We start from the raw sequence: 19,457 nt of genomic DNA, 5'->3' as shown, positions 1-19,457 counted from the left end.
CCCCACACGTCCTCCAAATGCCCCCCGCCACTGCTGAGACTCAGGAGGTGGGGCTGAGGGAAGGTTTTACAGGAAAGCTGGAGCTGAGATGAGCTCTAGGCATGTGGGCGGCCTGGGTTCAGGTGCTTGAGGCCTGGACCAGGTCTGCTCCAAGACAGAGGTCAGTGCACATTGCAAAGGGACTTCTCCACAGGCCAGGAGAGAAAATAAGAGTTTGTATGAAAAGCAATTCATAGGACAAGGGTTGGGGAAAGAACCTAGGTTGTATCTGGGTGCTTGCTCCATTAAACTTGTTCTGAATTTTATTCCTATTTGGAAATTGTATTTTTTACTGTTCCTCTACTTACCAGTCATAACAAAGAGCTCTACATGGGGCAAAAGGAAAAATGAGCCAAAAAACTTGCTAAGGCCCCACTGGAAGGATCATGCCTTTGATGGAGTCTAGGCGTTAAAGTGACAAAGCCACAATGAAAATAGTGTCCCTTCTGGAGGAAGCTCCATCCCAGGTGGCAGAGAAGGGAGGAAGAAGCAGTTCTGGGGAACGGGGGCAAGGGTGGGGTCAAACCTGAGCCTGCCGCCTGCCGGGATCACTTCCCCTGCCCTCACCCTCTGGGAGGGGGCTTCCGCGTCCTTCCACTCCGCCCTGGCTACCCATCTGTCCTTCCAGGTTGTCACGCCTCATCATCTTGCTCCGTGCCTGGACCCCCAGGCACTTACACCAGGAGGACCAGAGGCCCAACTCTTTCCTGGAGCGTTTCCACGGAGCCGAGCTCAAAGAGGTGTCTAGCCGAGAAAGCCATGTCCAGTTCAACGTGGGCAGTCAGGAGCCTCCAGACAGAGGGAGAAGGTAAGGGAGACGGGGCCACCTGTACCAGATGGGACTGGAAGCACTTGCTGCTCATTTGGTCCAGTGTGGATTCGCCCAGCATATGGCCTGGAACATTGGTGCCCAGGTAGTCCCTAAGAAAGGGTCTGTTCTGATATGCCCTACACTGCATGCTCTAAGCGTCTCTGTCAGACTTCAAGAAGCCCTGCAGGAGATGAAACCCTTTAACCTGAGGCCCCAGCCTCAACTGAGCTCTGACCCTGCCCTCCGCAGAGCCCCCCAGCACCCCCTGGTGATGGTGCTTTCAGAATCACACCTCCAGGACGATGGCCTCACCAATCTCTCCATCAAAGGACCCTCATCCCATACTGCACTGTGACCTGTCTTGCTAGAAAACTGAGGCTCTTGTACCACAAGCCTCGGGGAGTACCTATGTGGTACCCACAATTTTATGGATGGGTATAGGTGCATTCTTCTGGGAAGAAAGATCTGAAGGTTGGTTAGAACTTTCAAGGGGAACCTTCCAACCCCAGGTTAGGTTGAGAACAATGAGGGGACAATAGGTGGGTCTGGGGGGGATGGGGAGAGTGTTTGCTTTTCATTAGGAGAAGGGTCTGCAGAACAAGGGCTCTGCACACCTTGCCTGGCCCCCTACCCAGCGGGGAGCTGTGGCTGGTGCTGTGGGGTGCAGGCATGCAGAGAAATTTGCAGGGGCTAGACTGATATGCCTGCTGCCCCTCCCCACACAGAGCTGCTGTCTCCCCTCCCCCTCCCCTCTAGTGCTCTTGAGAAGCACCCAGCTTCTGGTCAGTGGGAGACCACTGAGCCACCATGGGTTGAATCAGTTGTCACTCAACAGCAGAAGGTCTCTTTAGGACCCTGCAGCAGCAGGAGAGGTGAGCCTTCAGGGGAAGCAGACCTCCTCTCAGCCTCACAAACAGGAGGACACTTGCTCAGAACCTGCTTTAAGGGGAAGGGGGGCTTGAACAAGATCTTTATTCTGAATTCTCTAGATCATGCCAAGAGTTAAAAGACATAAAAAGAAGGGTGAAAAAGAAGCATGGTTGCTGCAGAACCGACAGTCCCTATGTAATTTGATTGAGAAAATGCTGTTTTTGCGTCAAAGGAACAGAAGGGCTCAGATGTGGCACCTCAAACAGGCAGAGAAAGCCCCTGAGGAGTGAAGGCTCTGAAGCTTTAGGGAAAACAGGATGGATCTTCTCGGAGCTTCAGTTTTATTTCCAGATTTGGGGGGGGAGGGATATTTTTATTATAGGTTATGCATTACATTGTGAAATGCGCAAGATGTACAAGCTTGCTTAAGATAAAATATGAGAGTTCAAAGAAATGTCTTGCTAGTGACATTAGGAGGCCTGTGTTAGTCTTCCCTGCCGAGGAAAGGCATGAGAGTTGCTGGCTGAGAGGCAGAGGTCCAGTGGAGCAGCATTTTCGGGCTGCTGTTTCACACGAGTTTGGACAACAAACCCTTGGTCTCCTGGGCTGTGAGAAGGGTGCTCTGGAGGGTCTGAGCACTGGACATGTGCAGGGCCATTCCAGGTTCCCAGAGCTGAGCATCCCTGTGAGGGAGCTCTAGGACCACAAGGCGCGCGTGCTGGTCACTGCTGGGTCAGAGGGACAGGAGGGATGGAGGGTCAGGAAGAAGGGAACACAGAGAAGCGGGGTAGGGCAACGGTGGTGTTTGGCAGGGGGTGGGATGCAGGAAGCAGAGAAGGGGTAGGGAGGGAAGGAGGTCTGTTAGCAAGTCAACAAACTGCTTCAGTTCCTTTTGGGCAAGCAAAGACTTCCTTGGCTTAACTGATCAAGCTGTCTTCTCCACAACTTGAGATTCATGGAGACGAACTCTAGACTGTCCATTTCCCTGTGTGACCAGATAAGTGGAGGGTTGACCTAGGACCGCATCGGGGCCAGGCCCCAACTTGCCACCAATGCATGGTTAACTCCCTGGAAGGTTCAGGGTGGGCGGGTAAATGAGATGGTGCAGGATGGGAGCAGAGTAACCAGGGAGGCTTCCTGGTGGAAGAAGACCTTGAATTTTCAAGGCCAAGTCCCATTAGCAAACCAAAATGCATGCAGAAATGGGTCTTAGTTCTCCTATGGGTTTGGCCCAGTGAGATTAGGGGCACAGGGGTGTGGCAATCACATACCATTGCACCCCAGAAACCGAAACTTTCCTTTGTAATAGCACAGTTTTGATTCCTCAGGGGATTTTCAGATGATCTAAATTAATCCTGAAAAGAGCGATTAGAGCCACATTCTGAATGGAAGGAGGGACGCATGAGCAGGGCATGCAGAAATACCAAAAAGGTATCTGGCTAGATGTTCGACATCAGAGGAGAGGTGCTTTGAGAGTCAGTCTGGAGTGTCTCAGCCACTGGTTTTGGCCCCCAGACCTCCTGTCCTGCGACTGGTCTGCAGTGACCACAGACAGGCAAGCCTCCCCCCAGCCCTGTGATTCAGGCTGGCTTTCTTAAACCAGCTGTCACACATGTGAACTGGCAGTTGAGCTCACGAGGATCGTGCTTTTTCCTAAAGAACATCATCAAGTACTGCCCAGTCCAGCTTCAAATAAACATCGCTGGGTGCAAACCACCTTCTACAAGATTCTCACATAGATCTGGGCAGTGGGCCCTGAAGTTTTAGGGCGAATGCTGGGGACCGGGCTGGGGAGGATGGGCTGAGCCCTGGGGTAGCTCTGCCCTGTCTATTCTCTGCCCTAAGAATGGGAAGCAATGCCTGTGATGGGGCGTCTGAGGGAGGGGCCCTGTGAGAACCTCGTCCCTGCCGCTAACTCTGTCCACCTCGGTCCACGGCACTCAGCCTGGTCACCCAGAAGCACCCAAGGCGGGCACCATGCTGGGCCATCTCTGTGCCCTGCATAGCGTCTGGTGCACTGTCTGGCGCGTGCTGAAACGTCAGAGGAATTGAGGCCGGGGTGCTGGATGGGACTCAAAGAGGTACCCCTCATTTATTCAGAATCCTCACGTTACCCACGTGTTCATCCTCTGCTCTACTCTGAGGCGTTCACCAGCACAAACTGGTCACACCCGAAAAGTTTGTCCCCAACAATAACAACTCCCTGTGTTCAAACTGTGCAGAAAGGCCCAGGAGACAGGGGATGGGAGTCCCAGAATAACTGCCTGAGGGCAAGGGGTCCCCGGCAAGTGGGCCGAGCTCAGATTCTCTTTCCCTCCCCGCAGTGACTGGCCCCTGGCCAGGAACAACACCAACACCTGCAACAACTCAGAGAAGGAGTGAGTACCTCTGCCTCTCCCCCTCCCCACACCGCAGTCTCCTGCAGACACCCAGCCTCCTGCAGACACCCAGTCGTGTCTCCCTCCTTAGTCCCGCAGCTTCTGCCACACCCGCCAGACCGTGCTAGAACCCTGCTCCTGGCACTGGAAGCCCATCCCCGTGGACACACGTGGGGAGGGACCTATTCTCTGTGACTTCCTTGGGCAGGTCCTCTTTTCTCTGTGTGTCTTGCATTGTTCTATTTATAAAGCGAAGGAGCTGGATGGGTAAACATTTTCAGTGCCAGCACCCTCTGTTGCTATGTATCTGAAGGTGCAAAGCTGGGGTCCCTTTACTGAGCAGTGGATCTTCTCCTTCATGATAAGAATGTACTTTTTATTCTACATACTCAAGCTCCTGTGGGCCAGGGGAATGCTCTAGTCTTAAGGCTAATTTGGGCCTCTTTGGAGGACGTGATCAGGATGTAATCAGTGGAAAGAGGAAATTTAAATATTTCCAGAGAACAGCCTCTTGAAACACTGGCCCACTGCGATTGCTTCCTACCACCTGATGCTGAGCTGGCAGAGAAGTTTGATGAGTGATTCTGGCAATGCCATCCAAAAGCCTTTGGGCTACTTGGGAGTGTGTATGTGTGTGTGACCATTTATATGTGTGAACACATGTGCATGTGTGCCCCGTTCTCCAACCCTCCTTTATGGAACACCACGGGAATAGTAGGGAAAGGGGGGGGGTCTCAGTTGGAGCCTAGGAGGACCATATCATCAAGAAATGCCAATTTCTTGACCTCCAGTTGACAGAGAGCTATGCCAAGGCTTTTTCTTGTTATTTCCCTTTGTTCTGATATAATTTTTGTTTCTGTTTCCCTCCATGAACATTAACTGGATTGGGGTTTTTTTGTTGTTGTTGCTGTCTTTTAAATTTATTTTTTTAATTGAAATAAGTTTACAATGTTGTGTTAATTTTTGGTATACCGCAGAGTGATTCAGTTTTATATATTTATATATTCTTTTTCAGACTCCTTTCCATTGTGGTTTATCACAGGATATTGAGTATAGGTTCCTGTTCTATGCAGTAGAACCTTGTTCTTTATCCATGCTATATATATAATAGTTTGCACCTGTTAATCCCAAACTCTTAATCCATTTCTTCCCTGAAGTGAAAAAAAGAAGGGCTTCCCAGGTGGCTCAGACAGTAGTAATGCCTACAATGCAAGAAATCCAGGTTCAGTCCCTGGGTCGAGAAGATCCCCTGGAGAAGGGAATGGCAACCCACTTCAGCATTCTTGCCTGGAGAATTCCATGGATGGAGAAGCCTGGTGGGCTGCAGCCTATGGGGTCACAAAGAGTTGACCTAATCTCAAACTCCTAATCCATTCCTCGCCCTCAGTTGCATTTTGTTTACATAAAGTGGGACATCAAATCCAGAGACCCAAATGTCAGAAAAACGAAATGTTTTAATCTGCAAAATGATAGCTGTTTCGAAATGTGCTTGATGTCAAGGCAAACCTAACATGAAACACCCTTGAAAGTCCTGCAGTTGAGTAAAGACTCAGGACACCCGACTGGGCAGAGGTCCTGTGGGTGGGTCTCCAGGCTTCTCTGACCTGGGCTAGGATGTGGGCAAGGATGGGGACGGATGCTGTTGGCTGCATCAGGCACTGATAAATCTTTTCAGATGGGCTCATACCATGGGTCCAAGGACCAAAGGACAAAACTGAGAACTGTTCCCAAATGGGGCCCCCTGGGCACAGAGATGCAGAAGCAATTCTTATGGGCACCTTCCCCCACTCTTCCACATTTATGGCATTTTCGCTTAGTCCATGGGTTCTGAAAATTTCTTTCTCCTGATCAAATTGTTCTCAAAGCCACCATCGATTCGTTGCTCTGTGCAGGTCCCCTGGGTCAGCGCTGGGTGCATTCCGGGACACAGCTGGATGGCACCGGGTCTTCCCTAGGCCTCAGCAGGTTGGCAGCCAGAGGAAAGGCCAAAGCTTGTAACCCAGGCCACGAATCCTGAACAAGGGTGGCAGAGCCCGGTGTGATTAAACTCCCAGCAGGGCTGTGTGCCCCATGAGCTTGTGGGCAGCGCCCTCTGCTGGTACCTTGGCATTAAGACTTCAGCTGCTCAAAGACCAGTGGATTCAAGAGACCAGAGGATGGGGTGACTGTCCTTGTGCTTCTCATTTACCAATTATAACTTTTTGTTTCTACTCAACTTATTAATATGCTCATTGTCAAAAACTTGGGAAACAGAAAAGCACCCATGAGCACACACCCACAAAAGTATACTCTGTTAACAATCAAACCCCATTATCAGAGAAACCCCTCTTCACATATTAGCAAATATACCTCCAAGTTTTCTCTAAGTCTATGTATTGAGAATATAGATGAGTAGATAAATAGATACATACATACAGACAGACATGCTAAGTCGCTTCAGTCATGTCTGACTGTGACCCCATGGACTGGCTCCCTGATTCCCCAGGCAAGAATATTGGTGTGGATTGCCTTTTCCCTCCCCAGGGGATCTTCCCAAACCAGGGATCAAACCCACGTCTCTTATAAATCCTGCATTGGCAGGCAGTTTCTTTACCGCTAGCACCACATACACGCAATATGTTTAAGATATGTACTGGTTAAGAGCATTTGTACCCCAGCTCAGCTACCTGAGAGCTTTGTGACCTTGGGCAAGTTACCTGAGCTCTCTGTGCACCAACTTCCTGACATTATTATTATTATTGAAATGAGCAACCTCGCTTCACCCCAGTGTGCTGGAAAGATGAGTTTCCTGCACCACACCCCCTCCTTCGGTCACTGTGGCCTGCCCGCTCCCCGTGGTATACAAAAATTGCTAAGTGTCACCCTGTGTCATCCAGTGAGAAGGCGAACAAGGAGGAGAAAGAGAAAAAGGAAGAGAAAAAGGAAAACCCCAAGAAAGAGGAGTAAGTACTAAGAGAAACTGCCCCCAAAGAGGGGAAGTTCTGGGGTCACAGCACGCCTGGTCCCTCTCCGGGGAGGAGGGAGAGGCTGACCCGTGGGGCCTCGGGGTCAGCCCTGGAGAGGGAGCTGCTTAGGGCTATGGAAAATGACTTGGTCTCAGACAGGGATCAGGCCTGCTGAGCTCATGTGAGGGTCTCATTCTGCAGGGAAAGTCGGGGACCTCAGAGTGGGGCTTGTAGGTAGGTGGGGTGGTCTGCAGCCCCAGGTGAGCAGTTGGGGGCTTCCCTGGGAGCCTGCCCTCTCCTGGGGCATTCTATTTGCCCACCAGGCATCATCTTCACGCTTGGGGTATGTGGAGCCCCTCTCCCGGGCACTAGAAAATACCATGTCCACAAACTGTAGTTCAAACCCAGTGATGATGAGTGTTGGTGGTTGGGAATGCCCATAGCCCTGTCAGTGAGAAACTGATCTTGCATTTGCTTGGTTGAGGTGAAAGCAGAAAGGCAACCCAGGGTGTCCTCTGGGGCGCAGGAGCAGCTCCGCAGGCCCAGTGGGCATGGTGGGGAGTTGGCGTCGGGGAGGAGACAGGAGGACCCAAAGAAAAGATCTCCAGTACCACCTATAAATTCTAACCCTCCGAAAATCCTGAAAATGAAAGCAGAAAGCACCCTAAGCTATTTCTTCCTCTCAGTCTTGGGCTAACATAACTGCAGTGATTCCCAGGCTGGTGGTTTTCGGTGGGAGGCAGGACCCCAGTGCTGGGAAGTGAGGCTTTAGGACATCTGCACAAATACAGTTAGTGAGGTAGATAGAGCACCTTCCTGAAGGCGAGCCCCGGGATCCCAAGGTCAGTCCAGAGAGGAGCTGCCTCAGAACTGCCTGGGGCGATGGTCAAATGCACATTTCCAGACCCCAGCCCTGGAGGGGTCTGGGTGGGCCTGGGAAGCTGCATTTTCCCAAAGCTTCCCTGAAGTGGTTCCAACATCACGGTGTTCCACCTTGCTCGCTGGCACCCTGGAGGACCTGGATGATACCACAGGGCACGTGGGAATGTCATCACCATGGTTTTAGAGTTACCGTGGCTTCCTAGGGCTGGCAGAGAATGCCCTCTACAGGAACACCCACATGACCCCCGCTGAGATTGACAGCACCCTTTCTGGGAAGTCATCTCTTCTGCTGCAGCCCACAGCTGCCCTGGGGTCTGGAAGCTAGACCGGGTCTCTAAACCCCGCCAGAGCTTCCAGACTTCCAACACACTGTGCTGTTTGTGTGGGCGTTTCCAGGAAGAAGAAGGACGGCGTTGTGGTGGACCCCTCCAGCAACATGTACTACCACTGGCTGACCGTCATCGCCGCGCCTGTCTTCTACAACTGGTGTCTGCTCGTGTGCAGGTAGCGGGGAGGGCAGCTTGGAACAGAGCTCTGAGTCCCCAGGCACTACCCTCCGGCTGCATGTGCCTCAGCTTCTCTGCCCACAGTCGCTCAGTATCCAACTCCCTGCGACCCCACAGACTGTGGTCCAGCAGACTCATCTGTCCGTGGAATTCTCCACGCAAGATTACTGGAGTGGGTGGCCATGACCTCCTCCAGGGCTCTGTCCATAAGGAAGGGCTAACAGAGGGAGCACCGGTGGGGACCTGTGTTTGAGATCAAAGCAAAGGTCCTGGCACCCTGGAGCCTTCCTAATTGAGTCGCAGGAGGAAGCTGCAAGAGTGAGATATTGCTCTCCTGAGGGGAAGTGGGAGGGCCGGGTCACTCCTGCGCTGACCTGCAGGGCGGGGGTGTAGGTAACAGGCGGTGTTCTCCGCTGGCTGTGGGCTTTGGGCTTTCTTTTTTGTCTTCTATTAATTCTTATTGGTATATAGTATATTTACAATGTTGTATTAGTTTCAGGTGTTCAGCAAAGTGAGCCTGTTATGTACATACATATATCTACTGATTTTTAGTTTCTTTTCCTATGTAAGTCATATAGAGAGTTGCCTGAGCTATACTATAGGTCCTTATTAGTTGTCTTATTAGTTATTTTATATATAATAGTGTGTATATGTCAATCCCAGTCTGGACCAACCTCCCCCACTGGAGGCAGACACCAGAGCGGGGCTTTGGGCTTTCTGAGCCGTTTGGGGTGCATGGTGAGCTCCTGTTTTGTAGGGGGCAGATGTGACTTGTTCCATTGTTAATCTCTAGAAGTTGTAGTATCTTTGTTGGCATTTGGCCCCAGAAAGGGCAAGTTCTCAGCCCCTTCATCTGACTATACCACTGAGGCCTGGAAAAACTGCCCTCCCTCCAGTGTGGGGAAGGGGCCATCATATCACTTACTGTCAAGAGGCAACAGGGCCCACTCTTTGGGGTCAGTCTCAGCTCTTCTTAGGAGCTCTGTGACCTCGAGGCAGAAAAGCTTCTAAGAGCCCGGGTCCCTCATCGAGGCCGGGGTGAGGTGCTGGGGTACAGTCCAGCAGGCCGGGCTGTTGGGATGAACTGAGCCCCAGTTTGTAGCGCAGCGCTGCTGACCACCCCGGCCCTCCCCCACACTGCCCTTCTTGCACTTTTTTAGGGCCTGTTTCGATGAGCTTCAGTCCGAGCACCTGATGCTTTGGCTGTTCCTGGACTACTCGGCAGACGTCCTCTATGGCCTGGATGTGCTGGTCCGAGCCCGGACAGGTGAGTGGGCCAGGGCCCAGGGTCGTAGATCCCACAGCATGCAGCAGTGGGGGGGCCTGGGGCCTGTGGGCAGGTTCAGGGAGATCCAGAACAGTAGCCCTTGGGGTTCCTCTTCTTGGACAGTCAGAAGAGCCAGGGCATGTTACCCATGGCTTTTAGAGTAGGTGTAATATACAGAGAACCAAAGATTGAAACAGGGCCTAGGAGGGTGTGACTTCCTTCAGATTAAGACAGCTTGGGAACTGGGACCCTCTGCCAGAGCGCTTGTGCAGCAACAGAATACAAAGGATCTATAAGGAACGAAAAATAACTATCCCCATATGCAGACCACCTAAGCCACACCTCCAGCCCAACCCACAGATCCACCCCCACCCCCACCCCACTTAAGAAAGCAGCCCACCCTTAGGGAGCGAGCAAGGACACTGTTACTCGTTTCACTGCCTAGGGCTGCTGCTGCGCGTCCCGGTAAAGCCTGGCTCGGATTCCTGGTCTGGTCTCTCACCAGTTTCTGTTGGTTAGAGTCCAAGGACCCCAGTCAGTAACAAGGCCACCTCTAGCCGTGAGCCAGGCCTAAAGCCCCACCCATGCCTCAGTCTCCAAGCTGTGCATCCTTGAGGATCCTCTTTCTGATTTGCACAAAGACATCACATAAGCTGGCAGGGGCCCTGCTCGTCACTTACAAGGTTTTGAAGCTAAAAACTGTGCCGTGGTTGTGGATACAAACACCCAGATCACAGCACAACCTTGGGCAGCTTTATAACACACAAAGCGTTCCAAGCACGTCTTGTTTTCTCGTGAGAACTGCTGCAGGAGACCAGAAGCGCGGGTGGGATTGTCTCCATCTCACTGCTTGAGAAACCAGGGCCCAGAAGCGCTGAGTGACCGGCCTGTGGGATCCTAACTCCCCGACCAGGGGTGGAGCCCACATCGCCTGCGTTGAAGGTGAAGCCTTAACCACCAGGGAAGTCCCATGCGCAAGGCTTTAAAAGACAGGTCGTGCCCCGTTAGTAACTGGCAAAGGCATTTTACGAGGCCAGGACCAGTGTTTTTAAAGTTTTTATTGTTAATATTTTCAAACATATACAAAACTGAGAGAGCACTATTATGAATCCCCATGTACCCTCATCCAGCTCCAACTACTATCAACACTTTGCTAATTTTGGTTCATTTATCCTCCCACACTCTGTTCTTGGATGGAGGTTTCTTAAAGTGAACCTCAGACAATAACCATGTTAGCATGTATCTTTAACAAGGACCCATTTTTAAAAATATAACTTCCATTTATCTCTTAAAATTTAATAATCTTTCTTCACTACTATCAAATACCCAATCCACATTCAAATTTACCTAACTGATCTGTATTTTTAATTGAATAAGATAGATTAGATGATCTGATAGAAAATACCAGAGCACGTTTCCTGTAATAATAGTGAGTATGGTTTTTGGAAATTTTTTCCATTATATATATATAATACCACATCTTGTGCAGTCACAAGGTAAAATATCTTTCTGTGGGCCATGATCATACACAGGCAGCCTCTTTGATGCCCACGTGATCGGTCTTCTTTCTCAGGCTTCCTGGAGCAAGGCCTGATGGTCACGGATGCCAACCGGCTGTGGAAGCACTACACGAAGACCTTGCACTTCAAGCTGGACATGTTGTCCCTGGTCCCCACAGACCTGGCTTATTTTAAGCTGGGCATGAACTACCCAGAACTGAGGTTCAACCGCCTACTGAAGTTGCCCCGACTCTTCGAATTCTTTGACCGCACAGAGACAAGGACCAACTACCCCAACATGTTCAGGATTGGGAACTTGGTCTTGTACATCCTCATCATCATCCACTGGAATGCCTGCATCTACTTTGCCATTTCCAAGTTCATTGGTTTCGGGACCGACTCCTGGGTCTACCCGAACATCTCAAACCCAGAGTATGGGCGCCTCTCCAGAAAATACATTTACAGTCTCTACTGGTCCACCTTGACCCTGACCACCATTGGGGAGACCCCACCACCCGTAAAAGACGAGGAGTATCTCTTTGTGGTCATCGACTTCCTGGTGGGAGTCCTGATTTTTGCCACCATTGTGGGCAACGTGGGCTCCATGATCTCAAACATGAACGCTTCACGGGCTGAGTTCCAGGCCAAGATCGACTCCATCAAGCAGTACATGCAGTTCCGCAAGGTGACCAAGGACTTGGAGACACGGGTCATCCGCTGGTTTGACTACCTGTGGGCCAATAAGAAGACAGTGGATGAGAAGGAGGTGCTCAAGAGCCTCCCCGACAAGCTGAAGGCCGAGATCGCCATCAATGTGCACCTGGACACCCTGAGGAAGGTCCGAATCTTCCAGGACTGTGAGGCGGGGCTGCTGGTGGAGCTGGTGCTGAAGCTGCGTCCGGCGGTGTTCAGCCCTGGGGACTACATCTGCAAGAAGGGGGACATCGGGAGGGAGATGTACATCATCAAGGAGGGCAAGCTGGCCGTGGTGGCCGAGGACGGCATCACCCAGTTCGTGGTCCTCAGCGACGGGAGCTACTTCGGGGAGATCAGCATCCTGAATATCAAGGGGAGCAAGTCAGGGAACCGCCGGACGGCCAACATCAGGAGCATCGGCTACTCGGACCTGTTCTGCCTCTCCAAGGACGACCTGATGGAGGCACTCACCGAGTATCCCGAGGCCAAGAAGGCACTGGAGGAGAAGGGGCGGCAGATCCTCATGAAGGACAACCTGATTGACGAAGAGCTGGCCAAGGCTGGGGCAGACCCCAAGGACATCGAAGAGAAGGTGGTGCACCTCGAGGCCTCCCTGGACGCCCTGCAGACCAGGTTCGCGCGGCTCCTGGCCGAGTACAACGCCACCCAGATGAAGGTGAAACAGCGGCTCAGCCAGTTGGAAAGCCAGGTGAAGATGGGCCTCCCGCCTGACGGGGATGCTCTGCAAACAGAGGCCAGTCAGCAGTGAAGACACAGGTGTCCGTCTCCTGCCTTCCTGGGTCACGGTCGGCACGAGGCTGCATGGCACGGGGCCCGGCCAGGATTGAATTCCAGCTTTCCCCACCCTCTGTGAGCTGCGTGGCCTTGGGAGAGAGCCCTGATTTTCCTCATCTAGATAATGGGACTGTTTTTGTCTGTCCCAGTTAAGTGACAGGTTGCTGTGAGCTCCATAAGAAACTCTTCGTGAGGCAGGATTTTGTGAAGTGTGAGATGTCTCCAGGTCAAGATAGAAAAATGTGAACACAGAAGTTTTTTGTTTTTTTTTTTAATCCATGGAGAATATTTAAACTCCTGAACTTCATTTTTTTGTAAATGGAAGATTATTTCCTTACCCGCCCCTCCTGCCCCTCACTCCACCACTTCTGGATGAGGGAGAGGTAACAGAAGCTGAGAGTACACATGGTAACTCACATTGGATACACGAGACAGCTTGGGCATATTTCTGACTTGGGTATCTCCTCGTGTGCTCTTTGATGCCGTGACAGGCACAAAGAATGAAGCCAGGTCATCCCAGCTGAGACCATTTCAAGTCTGAGAAGCAAATCCAGGTGCCTGCCATCAACTCCTGTGAAACCAGAATCTGTTTCACAGCAAAGAGCATCTCCATTAGGGAAAGGGACATCTCCTAACTCCCCAACAGGCTTCAAAGACAGCCTATGTCCCAGTCCCTGAGTTAGGGCCCTGGGGCAGCCTGTTCTGGCCTGGAGGGGAGAGTCATGTTGAGGGGAAAGTTTCCCAAGTTGGAGGTCGGAATGGGGTCCTAAGGCAAACAAGCTGGCCACTAGGACTTTCAAGAGGCAAGGCCCTTAGGCCATGTCTTCACAAACTGTCCCTGCACCCTGGAACAGGAAGCCTCACTCTCCCTTGGAATTATATCCTGAGGCAAAGCTCTTAGACAAAAATGTGCAGAGTGTCGACCTGGCTCTTTTTGTTTAATCCAGTATATAATATTACGTTAAGATTTTAGAAGGTATCTATAGATTTGGGTTCTATGACTGTGAATTATTACCTTAATGGTCCATCCTCTGCTTCATACACATTGTAAATTACCCAAAGACAAGTCACTCTCCTGATGCAGAGAAGCCATATATGCAGGTTTTCCTGCTCCTCTCTCTGAACTCGTCTCCCCTTTTTCCTTCCTTCCTTCCTTCTCTTCTCTTCCGCCTCTTCCTCTTTCTTCCTGTCCTCTTTTCTTCTCAGACAAGATGCCCCGTGTCCTTGGGGAACCTTGAAGTCTCTGCGGTCTGAGTTATAATCCACATGCTACATACCTGGCCCTGAGGTAGTTCATACAGAAGCTGCTGCCTTTCCGAGTATGCATTTTGGATTTAGATGGGTCTGTTCTGGTTTCTACTATGGATCATTTGGCCATTTTAACTTTTTAAAAGAAATTTCAAAGAACTGTCAAAGAAAGAGGTGATCTAAGCTCTTATCATCAGCACAATGTAACTAGCAACGTGTTACCAAAATGCACACATTTTAAAAGCCTTAACTATTAATTTTGCCTCCATTCATATTTACACAGGAAAAATAGAGACCTGGATTTAAAAAACACTGAATGACTCCTGCTTCCTGTTTCGTCATAAGGGAAAACTCACATGGCCACAGGCCCCAGGGCATGTTTCTCGGGCAGTGAGCCTGGCTTCCCCAAAGGAAGGGGCACTGGTGAGCAGGTTTCAGACAGGCGCCATGTGAAGGGATGTGCACAAAAAGCAGGCGAGGAAAGGCAAACAAAGCTGCGACATTTGTCAGCGTGAGTAACTCAGAGCATCCAGTTATATAAAACGAACATCCCAGGCGGGACGCTAAGCCTATTGGCATCGTTTGTCCCGGGTCGCCATGGGGGAGGTGGTCGGGCAGTCTGGGAAGGCATGGATGTTCAGGAAGCCAGGTGAGCATTTCCCCAGATTTGTCCAATGCTTATGCCCAAGAAGTTTGGGAAATAAGTTCGAATATGGGCTTCGGTGTGAGGGGGTTGGGACTGCTCTTGTTCAAGTCACGACTCTGCCCCTCAGGCAGGTTATTTGACCGCACTATATCTGGCTTTCCTCACCCGAGAAATGGGAACTACGTTTCCCACCTGGCAGAGCTGCTGGGAATAAACTTTAAAATTGCACAGTATAATGAGGATGGCCCTTCAACCTCTGGGGTGCAGAAAATGTCACATTATTGTCCCAGAGGAATAAATGAATACAGTTTCATCTAGTTAGCCCTTGGCTGCCTAAGTTGCTGGGAAGTTGAGTCTCGGGTTGTTTTCAGGACTTCCATTCACTGTCTTGGAACCCAAGAAAGGGCTTGTGGAATCCCAGCCGAGCCTGTGCGCTGCCCCTGAAGGCAGTCTCTCTCTGCACCGGGTCCAGAATGGGGGTCCACGCCAAGAGACAGCTTCTCTTCGTGACTTCTATGGGAATCTAAACTCATGGAGGTGTGTTTGTGTGTATGTGTTTGTGTGTGTGTATCTGTCGGTCTCAAGAAAAACAGTCTCCGGGACAAGAAAGGAAGAAAACGCTGGTGAGCACCCCTCGAAGTACAGACTGATTCCAGGCTCCCTGGCAGAACCCTGGGGAGGGGGGAGCGGGCCAGACCTTGGATGAGCGGGCTGGAGCTTTGGGTCTGAGGAACCCAGCCTGGTAAATGTTCCGATACCGCAAACTTGGAAAGTCCCAAAGCTTCTAGGCCTCAAGGAACCACTCTGAGCTGGGCATAGGATTCTTTGGCAGTAACCAGTATAAAGACCATCTGAAATTATTGGTAACTCAACTGGTTCAATACGAGAGAAGCCTGCTCCATCCCCCTGAAGCACTAGCCCTCAAATATCTGCTGCTACCAACGCCCTAAGTTAGGCAGGGCCAGAGACCTATTGTAACTTTGTTAAGCAAACTCTGGTCTCTCTAGAATCCTTCTGCCAGAGTTCTGTTAAATTGAAGCCAAGGCAGCCTCCTTTTCTGGGTCTGGGGGCCCAGAAAATACCCCAAGGAAGGAAATGCAAAATGAAAACCGTGAGGAATAAGACGGAGGAGAAAAATGCTTCTCTGAAGTTCAAGGAGTGATTTTGCCTAGTAAAGTTGACAACTCATACCTGTGATGTGGCAACCCTACTTCTGGCTCCGTATTACAGGAAAGCTTCCATATGTGTATACCCAGAGACATACACAAATGCTTACTGCAGCATTATTTTAATTAAAAAAAAAGAAAATAACTGAAATACCAGAATCTAAGAACACCCTTGTAGCCCACAGTTATTACATGAGGGAGGGTGGGGAGCCTCTCTCCTTTTAATTTAAAGCTGGAAACATCCTGCAATCTCAGCCCTAAACTATGCCTTGGAACTGTATCATGGATCCGGACCTCAGGCAGGGACCAAGACCTGACCTTGGTCGTGGACGATGCATCTGCATCTCGGATCTTAACAGAGATGTTGGACATGGATCTTGGATTTGACATGATGGTGGAAATGACAGTCAGGGTCAGGAGAAGGTTGAAGTGAGGGTGATGGCAGTTATAACACTGAGAGTGAGGCTGAGGGTATCAGGGTGATACACAGAAGCTGATGAGGCCAGATGAGGGTAACGGTGAGGCTGAGGTGTGGAGCAGGAGCGAGCGTCAGACTGAGGGTCAGACTGAGGGGAAGAGTAAGACTGGGCCTGGATGTGAAACTGGCCTTGAGTTTGAGGATGAGGAGTGAAGAAGAAGAACAGTGTGACTGAGTCCTGGACCTGGACATGGACCTTGAACCTACACTTGGACATTGAACCTTCATCTTTGACCTGGATTTGTCCAAGTTCTTACAATTCACTAGACCAGCCAGTGGCCAAGACAGAAGAAAGCGAACTGATTATTGTTTTAATTATGTTTTCTTCATCCAACCCAATGAGAATTATGGCTTCAATGTTAAAAATAATCAGTATTTTAACTGTCAGTCCATTTTGAGGTCCTGGGTCCTGAGTATTGATTCCTCCCCACACCCCCAACATTCTATATTGAACATTTCCAAACATGTGGCAAAATAGAAATAATTATGTGGTTAAACAACAATATCCCCACCAGCTAGATTCTACCATTTATATTTTACTGTACTTATTTTATTACTATCCATCTATCCATTCTTCTATCCATCCATTAATGTGCCTAACTTTAAAATACATTTCAAAGTAAATTGCAGCTGCCATTATTCCTCCCAAATACTTCAACATGTGTATCATCAGAGTTTTGTGCTTATAGGGTTTTTTTTTTTTTCCTATTGAGGCAAAATGCACATGTGTACTATGAAGTACACAATAAGTCCATGTCCTCTGAGTTTTGATAATTGTATACCCTGCAACAGATATAGAACATTACCAACACTCCAGAAATTTCCACACTCTCCTTCTCAGGCAATCTCCATTCCACTCTCAGAGGCAACCACCATTCTGAGTTGTTTCTATCATAGACTGATGGTTTTTGAAAATAACAGAGACTTCCCTGGTGGTCCACTGGCTGAGACTTCTCCTTCCAATGAGGGGGTGTGGGTTCAATCCTTGGTCGAGGTGCTAAGATCTCACTTGCCACTTGGTCAATAAACCAAAATGTGAAACAGAAACAATACTGTAATAAATTCAATAGTGACTTTAAAAATGGTGTACATCCAAAAAAGCTTAAAAATAATAAAAATATCTGACAAAAGTTTTGTACTAACCTGTTATAATGGAGCCCATGCATCAGTGGTTATGGCTCTGAGTGGCTCTTTGTGAATGGTGATGGCAAGTGAGACACAGGATGGCCCAGGCCCTGATGGCTCAGCAAGAGGATCTTGCATTGCTGATGTTGCTGTTCAGTCCCTCTGTCATGTCCGACTCTTTGCAAACCCATGGACTGCAGCATGCCAGACTTTCCTGTCCTTCACTATTTCCTGGAGCTTGCTCAAACTCATGTCCATTGAGTCAGTGATGCCATCCAACCATCTCATCCTCTGTTGTCCGCTTTTCCTCTTGCTTTCAATCTTTCCCAGCATCAGGGCCTTTTCCAAAGAGTCGACTCTTTGTATCAGGTGGCGAAAGTATTGGAGTTTCAGCTTCAGCATCAGTCCTTCCATTGAATATGCAGGACTGATTTCCTTTTAGGATGGATTGGTTTAATCTCCTTGCAGTCCAAGGGACTCTCAAGAGTCTTCTTCAGCACCACAATTCAAAAGCATCAATTCTGCGGTGCTCAGCCTTTTTTATATTCCAGCTCTCACATCCATACATGACTACTGGAGAAACCATAGCTTTGACTAGACAGACCTTTGTCAGCTAAGTAATATCTCTGCTTTTTAATGTGCTGTCTAAGTTTGTCATAGCTTTTCTTCCAAGGAGCAGGCATCTTTTTTCATGGTTTCAGTTACCATTTGCAGCAATTTTGAAGCCCAAGAAAATGAAGTCTTCCATTGTTTCCCCATCTATTTGCCATTAAATGATGGAAACAGATGCCGTGATGTTAGTTTTTTGAATGTTGAGTGTTAAGCCAGCTTTTTCACTCTCCTCTTTCACCTTCATCAAGAGGCTCTTCAGTGCCTCTTTGCTTTCTGCCATTATGGAGATGTCATCTGCATATTTGAGTTTATTGATATATCTCCCAGAATCTTGATTCCAGCTTGTGCTTCATCCAGCCTGGCATTTCTCATGATGTACTCTGCATATAAGTTAAATAAGCAGGGTGACAATATACAGCCTTGACGTACTCCTTTCCCAATTTGGAATCAGTTTGCTGTTCCATGTCTGATTCTAACTGTTGCTTCTTGACCTGCATACAGATTTCTCAGGAGGCAGGTAAGGTGGTCTGATAATCCTGTCTCCTTAAGAATTTTCCAGTTTGTTGTGATCCATAGAGTCAGAGGCTTTAACGTAGTCAATGAAGCAGAAGTAGATATTTTTCTGAAATTCTCTTGCTTTTTCTATGATCCAATGACTTGCTGATGAGTGACCCAGAATCCAGAAATGGGAGCTGGCTTAGGACCAGAAAGTACCAATTTGCCTTGGGCAGGCATGGAACTGGTATTTCACAGACCCAGGCTCTAATCAGCTAAGCTAATAGGAAGAGACTTGGAGACATGTGTAGTAATACTCCCTGACATGTGGAAGACACCTGCTTGGTGTCTGGTACAATATCAGATGCTCTGCATTTTTTCCTCTTCAACACTTGGAGGCACGTATTAGAATCCCCATCCTGCAAATTTGGAAACTAAGATTCAGAAAATTTAAATGTCACACCTGGTGTCAGATCAATTGAGACAGAGAAAAAAGCACCAAGTGTTGGCACTGTATTCACTAATATAAATTACCTGCCATCAGAGAATAAACATTTTTTAGTATACGTTTTGTGGTCAATTTTGGATTCATGGATTTTTTTTCTTAGCAGGATAGCATGCCTGCTAACAAAAATGAAGTCAAATGTAGCCCAACAAAAACCAGAACTAAGGAGAGCCTCTCAGTCTCTTAATGATTCACTAGGATAATCATAGCACAGAAGAAAGACATTACCTGGATTTAAAATTTTTCCTTGACCCACTCATTGGAGGAGTCTGCAGCTTGGTGGTTCTCACCCTCATCCTCACTGAGACTTCAGTATGTATTTTATAAGAACAAGGAAAAGAACATTTTCTTACATACCCATAGTGCAATTATCAAAAGCAGGAAGTTTAACACTGATTTAAAGATTTTATCTAATCTGTGATCTGTCTTCACATTTCACTGAGTCCCAAGAAGCTCTACTTTTTCCTGGCCCAGGATCTAATCCAGACTCACAA

General features: G+C 49.1%; 1 protein-coding gene across 2 annotated transcripts in view; it reads left to right on the top strand.

Moving 5' to 3' along the window:
* The window catches only part of CNGA3 (cyclic nucleotide gated channel subunit alpha 3), a 41,888-nt gene extending 24,634 nt beyond the window's left edge, over positions 1-17,254 (top strand). The window contains exons 4-9 of one of the 2 annotated variants that reach the window (XM_065929756.1): positions 710-847; positions 4,045-4,098; positions 6,975-7,040; positions 8,322-8,429; positions 9,592-9,698; positions 11,272-17,254. In XM_065929756.1, the coding sequence (XP_065785828.1) occupies positions 710-847; positions 4,045-4,098; positions 6,975-7,040; positions 8,322-8,429; positions 9,592-9,698; positions 11,272-12,662 (1,864 nt within the window). In that variant the 3' untranslated portion in view covers positions 12,663-17,254. Of the gene's footprint in view, positions 1-667; positions 848-4,044; positions 4,099-6,974; positions 7,041-8,321; positions 8,430-9,591; positions 9,699-11,271 lie in introns of both variants that reach the window. The other variant, XM_065929755.1, reaches the window with a different exon arrangement.
* The last annotated feature ends 2,203 nt before the right edge of the window (positions 17,255-19,457 follow it).

Source organism: Muntiacus reevesi, chromosome 3, assembly GCF_963930625.1.
Source record: "Muntiacus reevesi chromosome 3, mMunRee1.1, whole genome shotgun sequence".
Classification (NCBI taxonomy): Eukaryota; Metazoa; Chordata; class Mammalia; order Artiodactyla; family Cervidae; genus Muntiacus; species Muntiacus reevesi.
This window is presented reverse-complemented; position numbering and strand designations above follow the sequence as displayed.